This window comes from Adiantum capillus-veneris, chromosome 20 (genome assembly GCF_014529385.1).
Source record: "Adiantum capillus-veneris isolate H3 chromosome 20, ASM1452938v2, whole genome shotgun sequence".
In the NCBI taxonomy this organism is placed as follows: Eukaryota; Viridiplantae; Streptophyta; class Polypodiopsida; order Polypodiales; family Pteridaceae; genus Adiantum; species Adiantum capillus-veneris.
In genome coordinates, this window is record NC_140950.1 from 99,690,680 (window position 1) to 99,700,992 (window position 10,313).

Sequence of the window (10,313 nt, forward strand, 5' to 3'; positions counted from 1 at the left end):
AGAAGGCTTCGGCCTACACTTGGGAATTCCGGAAACAGAATTCGGAAATTGTCTGCGGAGTCTCAACTCCGAGTACAGACGGAAAAAGGATTGAGAGCTTGTCTTTCGGATTTCCCTTACGAGAAGGAACGACCATCGAGTCAGAGATTTAGAACGGAGGGGTTTTCTCCGGTTCTTGTGCTTGTAAAAAGATTCTCCCTAATAAAGAATACTCTTTAAGGGGGGGGACCAGCCCATCTTCTGGTCCCCAGTACTGTGTCGATCTTCTCTCTCTCTCTATTTATTTCTCTCTATATCCTTTGGCTTCACTATTACGTGATAAATTCTATTTCTCCGAGTATATTTTATATTGTTATGCGCTCCCGTTTGTGACAACAAGAGTGTAGGCAGGCGCTCACTCTCAGACTCTGCGTCCAGATGCTCTGAGTTGTGAGAGGCCTACCCATATATTTAAAGGGTTTACAAGGGATGCTAAAAGCAGAGCCCCACAAGCTGAGAATTAAAAGCTTTCAAAAAATAAAGCATGGCTCTCACAAGTTCTCTTTGAGTAATTAAAGCAAGCTTTTAATTTTTACAGCTCTCTCTCTCTATCTACCTCCTTGCGTAAAATAAAGCAAGGCCAAAAAGTGTAAGATTTCCCAGCCCCTTGCGTAGAAAACAGCCCACACAAAAAGCTAGCATTTCCGTACAAAATCTGTCGCGCCGCAAAAGCGGGCTTCCGTACAGTCATGCCACACGGGCTGCCACATCATCCTTTCTGCTTGCAGTCGGGACTGTTCCATGCCAAAGAGGGAAAGTGTGTGTGCACACACTGGCAGCCACGTCACCAGTTTGTGACACTGGTGACGCGGCTGCCTTGTACACACACCCCCGCCCCGGGCTGGCTGAAATGCTGACATGGCAGTGATGTAACAGCACTCCCGAAATCTGCGTTGCAGGTTGACGTGGCACTGCTGTATGGACCCCCATAAATCATGGTGCAAAAAGCGGGTGTGGGCATGGGTGGCTATACGAAAAAACTCACTGTTTTTGGCAGCTTTTGGCTATGCAAAATACACGCAAAAGAGAGAGAGAGCAGCTTTTGAAGATTAGTTGCTTTTTTTTTTTACCAAGCAATGGCTTGTGAGATTAACTGCTTTATTTAGGCTTTTTATGGCAGCTTTTGGGGCTTTGCTTTTAGCATCCCTTGTAAACCTTTATAAGCGTGGGCAGGGCTCCCACTCTGCAGAGCATCTTGACGCAGAGTCTGAGAGTGAGACCCTCCCACTCCCTTGTACTTTGAGCACAAATTTAGTACAAAAAGAAATATCGAAAGGGGCGCCAGTCTTTGGAGCCAATATCTCTAGGCACGGAACTCCGTCGAGCCGTGTCGAATCAATTGTGAACTGTGAACTGTTTTGATATGAATCTCTGTTGTGTTGCGGTAGAATCTTGACTTGGAGTGTCCAAGTTTATTACAGACTGTCATTGACAAATTCAGCAAGCAAGCTCACTTCATTCCATTAAAGAAAACAGTCAAGCCGGATCATTTAGCGAGACCGTTCATTGCTCAGATATTTTGATTACATAGCATACCGACCATTGTCTCCGACAGAGATCCCCAATTCACAAGTTTGTTTTGGAAAGCTATTTGGGAGAACATTGACACGCGGTTGCAGTTCACGTCATCTTTCCACCCGCAGACAGATGGGCAATCTGAGATAGCCAATTCAATGATTCTGGATTTATTGAAGTCTTACATCTCTGATCAGAAGATTCAATGGGAAAAATATTTGCCTTTAGTGGAATTTGCCTACAATAACACGATTCGCTCCTCGACGGGGAAGGCACCATTTGAGGTAATCGAAGGTGCTAAGAAGGTCCCTCCCTTTCTAAGCACTAAAGACAAGATTTTTGAAGCCGATCAGTACACGAGGGACTTGGAAACTGCTTTTGCCAAGGTTCGCGAGACTTAGGAGAAGTCTCAAGCACGGCACAAGAAGGCACCAGATCGACATCGATGCGACTTGAAGTTGAAGGAAAATGATTGGGTGATCTTACGTTTTAAAAAGGCACACCTAAGGAAACGAAAGGGAAAGGAGCGGCTTTTTCCAAAGCTTACCGTGAGATATTACGGCCCTTTCTAGATTAAAGAAAAGATAAATGATGTATCCTTCAGACTCAAGTTGCCGAATACTTGAAAGATTCACAATGCATTTCATGTGAGTCTATTGAAACCCTTTAAGGGTGAGGTGCCAGTTGATGGGGAGCCTGATGAGCAACCCGAAGTGGAAGAGAGCGAGGAGATACTGGTTCCAGAACAGATTTTGGTACATAAGGATAGAAATGTGAAAGGTAAAGTATTTGGCGGTTCTTAGTGAAATTTAAGAACTATTCAGCATTACTCCGCACAAACACAAGGTTACTTTACTTCACTTGAAAGCATTGTACTGAACTGAATGAAAGAGAGAGACGCACGCGCACGCGCGCACACACACACGACATGGCATGGTGGGTCCCAACCACCCTCAAGGGCCCCCTGGCTTTGTTCCCAGAGCAAGTACTTGCTTCATTTCTTGCACAAAATGTTGATACAATGATCGATGAGATGTTGAGATGCTAATGGGTACTTGATGCTACTGATGTTGGGTATTGTTGAGGTACGGAGGGTACTTGTTGAGGTGCTTGATACTGCAAGGCTAAGCACTGGATACTACGGGTACTTGATGCTCGGTACTGCAGGGTACTTTGGTGCTACTGGTGCTTGGTATTGCGAAAAATATTGGGTATTGAAGGTACTTGGGTGCTAAGGACACAGAGGTCCTGATGGTCCCTACTCTAGGCTAGGCAAGAGCCAAGCCAAAACGCAAGGGGTGCTAGATGTTGGGAAAAATGCGACGACGACAATGAGGGGTACTTATGCTACAGTGCTGCTCAGGTGCTAATGGGTACTGCTGGAGATGCTTGGTACTGCAACAACGACGATGACGGCGATGACGAAGTTGTGGACTGATTTGCTATCTCCGGGGACAACGATGGGCTGAAAACTGAAAACACTCAAGATAAAGATGGCTGAAATCTGAAAACGCTCGTGGTAATGCGGCAAGGATTGCAGCTGCGGACAAGGCTATGCAAAAAACAATGGGGGCTGAAATCTGATGGCACCCATAGGGCTGAAAACGCTGATGGTTACTGGAGAAAACGTTGGCTGATGGCTGCCCAAGCGCTGGTACTACTAAGAGGCTCTTCTACTGCTTCTCTGCCTTCTACTGGTGCCCAAGGGGCTTTATTTATAGGTCTCTTAGTCATTCGCCCTACCTATTTTTAATAAATGTCATGTCAAAGTCACTTATTAATAAATGACTTAAGTGATTGTTCATATGCCTATATGCTTAAGTGACTTAACTGTGCAAGAGAGGGTATGCAACTATGACCGGCCTCGGCATGCACGTCCTGCTAGAGGCTCACAAGGGTGCCAGGTTAGGTCCTAAGCTAAGACTGACGCTAGACTCTAGCAAAATCTTGTTTATGTGGTTCAATTGCAGTGCGCACATGACATCCCCTGTTATAAAGGTGAGGCACAACTGCCGCACTTCTATCTATACTTTTGATGCTGAATGCTTCTGTACTTGTGGATGCATAAACCGATGAAAACTCCTCCAAACTTGTTGATACTGCGGATGTAGGTACTGTTGCGATGTAAACACCGACCATACGAGTTACTAGGTAGTCTTACTACTGTCGCAGAATACCAACCTTGATGCTGACTCTACCTTGCGAGCAAGTACGACCACTCGAATAGTCATGTCGTGAAAACATTACGGGTGAAGATGAAAGGTAAGGATGCTCGCAGGTATTTTTAATGGTTGCTTGGCGACGAAAGTGGATGCACGCTAAATGAATGTAGAAGAGGGGTAGAGATTCTTTCCCAACTCCTTCCATATCCGCATAGGAGGTGAGTAGATCTTGGTACTCAAGATCTTGATTGTCGTATATCCGATGTCGATCTTCGTTCAAACTTCAAAGACATAGCGATGAAGACGGGAGCATGCCCAATGCGCGATGGACAAAGGACGGGAGTGGTTGATAAGTTAGAGATCGGGACACGAAGATTCTTTCAAGAAAAAAACTTAGAGAGGTTCTTTGGGTTCTTGGTTCAACTTGGGTTCTTTGGGTTCTTTCCTTGAGTTCGCAAAGTTGAAGCACGCACAGAACTCTGATATCAATGTCAAAGTGCAACGGAAGTGTTTAAGGATTTTGCTCAGATCTAGTACTCCGCACAAACACAAGGTTACTTTACTTCACTTGAAAGCACTGGACTGAACTGAATGAAAGACAAAAAGACACACACACACACACACAGAGAGAGAGAGAGAGAGAGAGACGACATGGCATGTCGTATCGTGTCCCAACCACCCTCAAGGGCCCCCTTGCTCTGTTGCCAGAGGAAGTACTTGCTTCATTTCTTGCACAAAATGTTAATACAATGATGCTAACTGATGAGATACTGAGATGCTAATGGGTACTTGATGCTACTAATGATGGGTATTGTTGAGGTACTGATGGGTACTTGCTGGAGGTGCTTGATATTGTGAGACTAAGGACTGGATACTGCGAGTACATGGTGCTTGGTACTACGAGGTACTTTGGTACTACTGGTGCTTTATACATACATACATATATATATATATATATATATATATATATATATATATATATATATATATATATATGTGAGATGCTAATGGGTACTTGATGCTACTGATGATGGGTATTGTTGAGGTACTGATGGGTACTTGCTGGAGGTGCTTGATATTGTGAGACTAAGGACTGGATACTGCGAGTACATGGTGCTTGGTACTACGGGGTACTTTGGTACTACTGGTGCTTATATATATATATATATATATATATATATATATATATATATATATATATATATATGTGTGTGTGTGTGTGTGTGTGTGTGTGTATATATATATATATAGAAAGATCTATCACCTTTCTATTCACATCTAATATGTCTATAGCAGATCCATCTCTCTTGGATTTGCCTATAGATGTCAAGGAACATAAAGGATTGTGATTCTTCTAAACCTAGATACTTTCCATGCCCGAACAAGAATATGAATAGTCATGGCTACCTATTTCATTGCAATCTTCAAAACCTCATGGTATCAACATCCACTCCTTCAATCAACCACCTCTTCAAAATGCCAACTTTCCGTTTCTTTGGCTTGTTTAGAATGGGTTGCAAGAAAAAGGGCATCACATGTAGAAGAAGAAGGAGAAAGAGGAATTTGATGAGCACTTCTTTGGCCTGAGGATGCGTAACACATGAGGGAGACACGAGTCCAAGAAATGAACTACTCCATGAGCAGCACATAGTCTTGCAAGCCTCCTCAAGGTGACCTCGCACATGCGTAGCTTCACGGGCTGACCAATGGCACTCTCCATGAGCAGTACATAATCTTGCATGGCCTCACCTCCTCAAGGTGATCTCGCACATGCGCATGCGTAGCTTCACGGGCTGAACACTGGCACTCTGCCAATGAAGGTTATTGTCTTTGAAGGACTTCTTCCTTGAAAGCGGATAATGACCCACATCTATCAACTACATAAAACCCTGTTGTTCCTTGGTTGCTTGAGCAGACTTGATGCATCACGTAGGCTATCTTTGCATCCTAGTAGTCATAGATATGACCTTTTAATGTGCACGCTTGCTAGACAAGCAAGTATCCCTTTGCGACAAGACCTCATGTTTTCAACCCATAACTGCAGACATTGTAACAAGGTACCTGAGTGACTCCAACAGGTCGTCCTTGCAGATAGGGGCGTTTCAGCACTTCAGCCTGAGCATAGAAGCAATCCACATCCTGGACGAGACACATTAACATCTCTCTCTCTCTCTCTCTCTCTCTCTCTCTCTCTCACACACACACACACATGCGCACACACACTCTTACGAAGTATGCTACGACTCGATGGCGACGAGCATCGGAGCAGGTCTCCATAGTACATCCAATATAAGGCCACTTAAGAGAGGGAGCTTTAGATCTCCGGTCTCCGACCTCAATTATAGCCAGCCAGTAGGTGATACCCTTCTTGAGAAAGAAATTGAGAGAAGAATCTATCAAGATTCTCTCTCTATCTCTGATTCACCTTTTGGAAAACAAAAAAGGAGAGAGAATTGCATGGCGTCTCTCTCTCTCTCTCTCTCTCTCTCTCTCTCTCTCTCTCTCTCTCTGGCTTTGCTCAGCTAGCCCTCTACTTATACCCCCTCCTTTTCCCTCTTGGATCTTTGAATTGATAGCCGATGGAATTACGCAAGATAACCCAGGTGGACATTACAATTTTCTTTCAAGGAGGGAGCATGCAAACTAGGGTAGAAGAAAGAGAGAGAGAGAGAGAGAGAGAGAGAGAGAGAGAGAGAGAGAGCTAGCTATGGCTACGGAGAAGGGGACGATGGCTAGTACAGAGGAGCAAGGTAAAGCTATTGGCGGACAGGGAGACCTGAGCATGCAACTGCGTGTCTAGGCACCGTGGGCGATGGGTGAGACAAGGGTTGTGAGGGTAGCCAACGTAGGGGCAAGGGAGCGAGGAGTTATGGAAGGGGCGAATATGGTGTGTGGCAGCGAAAGCGCAACGCAGGAGAAAGTCAAGGCAGCTCCCAACCCTCGCGCAATGCAGGCCCAGGAGGGGCGCAAGCCAGGTGGTGGGGGAGGTTTTGCGACAGGGCAGGCTGAGACGGTTTTTTTTCTTTCTAAAGATTGCTCGTAGTGGGGTTTGCACAAGAGGCTTCACGGTGGGTTGGCTTAGCTCAAAAAGTTTTACTTGAAGCTGCACGTCACAAGCTCTATCTCATTCAGGCGAATGAATTTTGGAGACTCTCCATCCTTTAAAAGGAATTTGAGAAGATTCCATCCAATAAGATTAGAAACGCACCAATATGTACCAATTATAACCAGCCAATAGCTCATTTGATTCGCCTCGTCGAAAGCTTTCCAAAAAATTTGATCTCAACTTTTTTGACGATCGGAGCCGAAAGTTACGATTCCATTTGTACATTCTCGTGTAACAAAAATGGGTGTGAAAAAAAAGACACACCAACCCCAAAAGAAAGACATGGGTGCCAACAACGCTTAAAGTCACCTATTTGCCCAATGAAAAGGTTTCATTTCAAATAAAATGAAGTTGAGCTCTTTTTAATTGCACAAAGTGGGCCCAACTTTATCTTACTAGTGGGGTGTCATTGTCCTTTCTTTGGGTGGGGGGGGGGGTTTATTGGCCCCCTTACCCTATATTCTTCAGGACCACTCATGCACTTAGTAAAGTAATATTCAGCATAGGGCCTTGGTAGAACTCTTGGGTGCAAGTGTGGACCATTGGATTAACTCTTATCGTATGAAGACTTATTCTCCTATACCACATAAGGCCTTCCTAAACTCTTAGAACTCTTGGACGCAAGTAGGGGGTGCCAGCTGAAGTAAAAGGGAAAGCTTTGCAATGGCAGGAAAAGGGAAGCGAGAGGGGGCGTGTGGCGGGGAGTCAATCATATTGGGCGGAGCCAAACGATGGGCAAGACAGGCACGTCACGCCGCACGAAGTTGGAGGGGATGGGCAGCACCATGTAGAGGCATCCCGACTCAGGCAAAGAAGGGATGCAAAGGCTACATGTAGAGCCCATGATATGAAGAAGTTTGTTTTTTAATATTAAAAGTTTTGCTTGATGGACAACAAGTGTGCGATGGTGTGGTGGTTAGGACACATGCTTCACCTTGTGCCCATCAAAGTTCAATTTGCAGTCACAGTTTTGCTTGTGAGATTGTCTGTTTGATGATGTTGCAAGGAGGGATCTAGAAAGATTCGGATTAATTGTGGACCATGGATTACTCTTATTGTGAGCAATTTCGAACCATTGTATTAAGCTTGTTGAATAGGGCCACATGGAAAAGTCAATTGTTAACCATCGTAGGACTCTGAAGACTCCTGCACTTAGTAAATTAATATTCTAGTCAAGCATAAGGCCTTAGTAGATTCTTGGAACTCTTGGATGCCTGTAAAGTAATATTCTAATTAAATGTCAACCAAAGAGTGTAGCTCAGTTGCTTGAGCCTTCATGATATAACCGCAAGGTAGGTGAGTTCAAGGCTCACAAGTTGCATTCTATGGGTGTGTTAACCACTTCCCGATTGGAAAAGTTGCTTCCACTATATGTCCCCTTGTGGGTGTAGATGTATAGTTGTAAATACACGGATATGCATAGCACTCTCCCTACTTCCTTCCGTTGCATTGATGGACAAGAAAAAAGAACTTGGGGAACACATGCACTCTCCCATCATCTCACAAGCCATTTGTGACTAGTCATCTTGTTAATGTAGCAACTAGATCCAGTGCCCATTAAGTCCCTATACGAGAAGATATGGTGTAACTCTTGTCCACTACCACTATATGCATGTGGGAGGGTTGGGAGAGGGGATGGGGAGGTTGCGAGGACAACCCTCAAACCTCGTGAATGCCTCTCTCAAATTTGACATATTTCAACCCAAAACTTCCGAAATGCCCTAAAACTTCTCCCAAAAAACCCCTAGATTTTGGCATAAATCCCAATTGTCAAAATAGGAGACACTTAAAACTCTTCAAGTTAAAAATACACGTGTGGTGTTTTGCAAACACTAATGGTCACATCTCCTAGTTTGAAGTGTAATTTTTGAGGTTGAAATGAATTTTATTTATTTTTTAAAGCCGGGATTGCGCCCACTCACTCACACCCACATGTCTCAAGGGTTGAACCATAGTGGGTACGCTTAAAGCCGTCACCTTTACCACTAGACCGCCTTCCTTTCGACTGAAATGAAAATCCTAATGTTCATATAAGTGAATCGTTTGTATAAGTGTTAGTTGTTATTTGTATGAGTGTTGGTTGTTATTAACCTTGTCTTGAATTTTAGACGCCAAAACAAAATTAATAATAATGTTGAAGTTCCTTGCGTCAATTTTTGCAAAAAAAAAGGGATTTAGTGTATTTTTACTTGGCTAGAACCACAAAGTATTGTCTAAAATTCCGAGCTTGTCCGACAATATTTTGAAACTGTAAATGTTGGAAAATGCTTCAAATACCCATCCAAAAACCAAGAGAGTTTTAATTATGTCCTTTTTTCTTTGGTCACCATCAATCGATGGTAGGGAAGAGCATCACCATTAAAGTCTATAGTGGTATTATGAGGTTCTAACATTCCATCTATCATATGCTTGATTATTGTCTGAGGCCCGATTGAATCCTCAAATCTAATTTTGTAATCAACCTCTTGACCAAACTTGCAACCAAATTCTTCAGCAACAATCTTGGCTATAGACATTGCAGTCACTCTTCAAGGTTGTGTGTAGTCAATCTTTTACCTACTTCTGCTTTTGCTTAATATTATGAGCGAGATGTCGTTCTCATGTTCTTGGCATGAGTTATTCCCCAGGAAGATTGAGATCCTTTGGCATGGAATTAAGCATGATCCTTTGCTGTTGCTTTTGCAACATTCTTCTCTCTTTGGCTAAAGCAGATTGTGTCATTTGTAGCTTTCTAAAGTGAACCATGTGGATTTCTTTTAATTTTTATAGATGACACATCAAGTACCTTATTTCCCTCTTAAAAAGGTTGGTTTAACCTCATTGAGCTCAATCTCAAGCTCCTCGTCGATGTTGTTGTCTTTGTCAGGCCAAGGGCCAATCTGAATCGAGCTCAGGGGTTGCCTATATAAGGGGTAGAGACTGGGAGGTGAGACAGGTTGCAGACTCCCTAATCTCATAGTGGTATCAGAGCTAAGTTAAGCAAAGCAAGTCGTGGACCTATTTTTAGCTAACTTGCATGTGAATCATCATGGAGAAGGAGACTTGCGTACATAAAATTGTGTGGGAACGATCGCTTGAAGGGAAGGGGAGCAAGGGTCGACGACTACCAAAATGCATGAGCTCAGGCTCGTTGAGATCGTGTTGTAGCAAAGAGTCTTTTTCCTTTTGGTTCGAGCCTTACCGAGTGCTGTGTTGTGTGTTGTGTCTCCCTCTCTCTTTCTCTGTGTAGCCACCGTCACTGCCATAGCTCAAAGAGCTTCTTTTTCGCATGGACGCCCAAGGTCAATGGGACTACCCCTTTTTTGGTTTCAAAAAAACTCCCTAAGGGAGCATGCTGGCACACCCCCCTCACATCCCCTCTCCTAGCGAGTACGGTGGAGGGCAAAGGGGTTTGAAGGTGAAGGTAGCAGAGATCGATGCAAGGTAGCATTGTAGAACCTTTGCAATTTCAAAAAAAAAATCAAAACTTTCAAGGATAAATTTATATCTTT

General features: G+C 43.8%; 1 protein-coding gene across 6 annotated transcripts in view; it reads right to left on the reverse strand.

Annotated features, from left to right (window-relative positions):
* The window catches only part of LOC147432983 (uncharacterized), a 33,131-nt gene extending 27,044 nt beyond the window's left edge, over positions 1 to 6,087 (reverse strand). For 2 of the 6 annotated variants that reach the window (XM_086492724.1, XM_086492726.1), the window contains exons 1-2: positions 5,946 to 5,974; positions 5,778 to 5,855 (exon numbers count right to left, since the gene is read on the reverse strand). Coding sequence is in view for 2 of the 6 variants with exons in the window: in XM_086492723.1 (XP_086348849.1) it covers positions 5,778 to 5,855; positions 5,946 to 5,993 (126 nt within the window). In the remaining 4 variants the exon portion in view is untranslated. Of the gene's footprint in view, positions 1 to 5,777; positions 5,856 to 5,945 lie in introns of those variants that run through there. The other 4 variants (XM_086492727.1, XM_086492725.1, XM_086492723.1 and 1 more) reach the window with 3 other exon arrangements.
* Between the last annotated feature and the right edge of the window lie 4,226 nt (positions 6,088 to 10,313).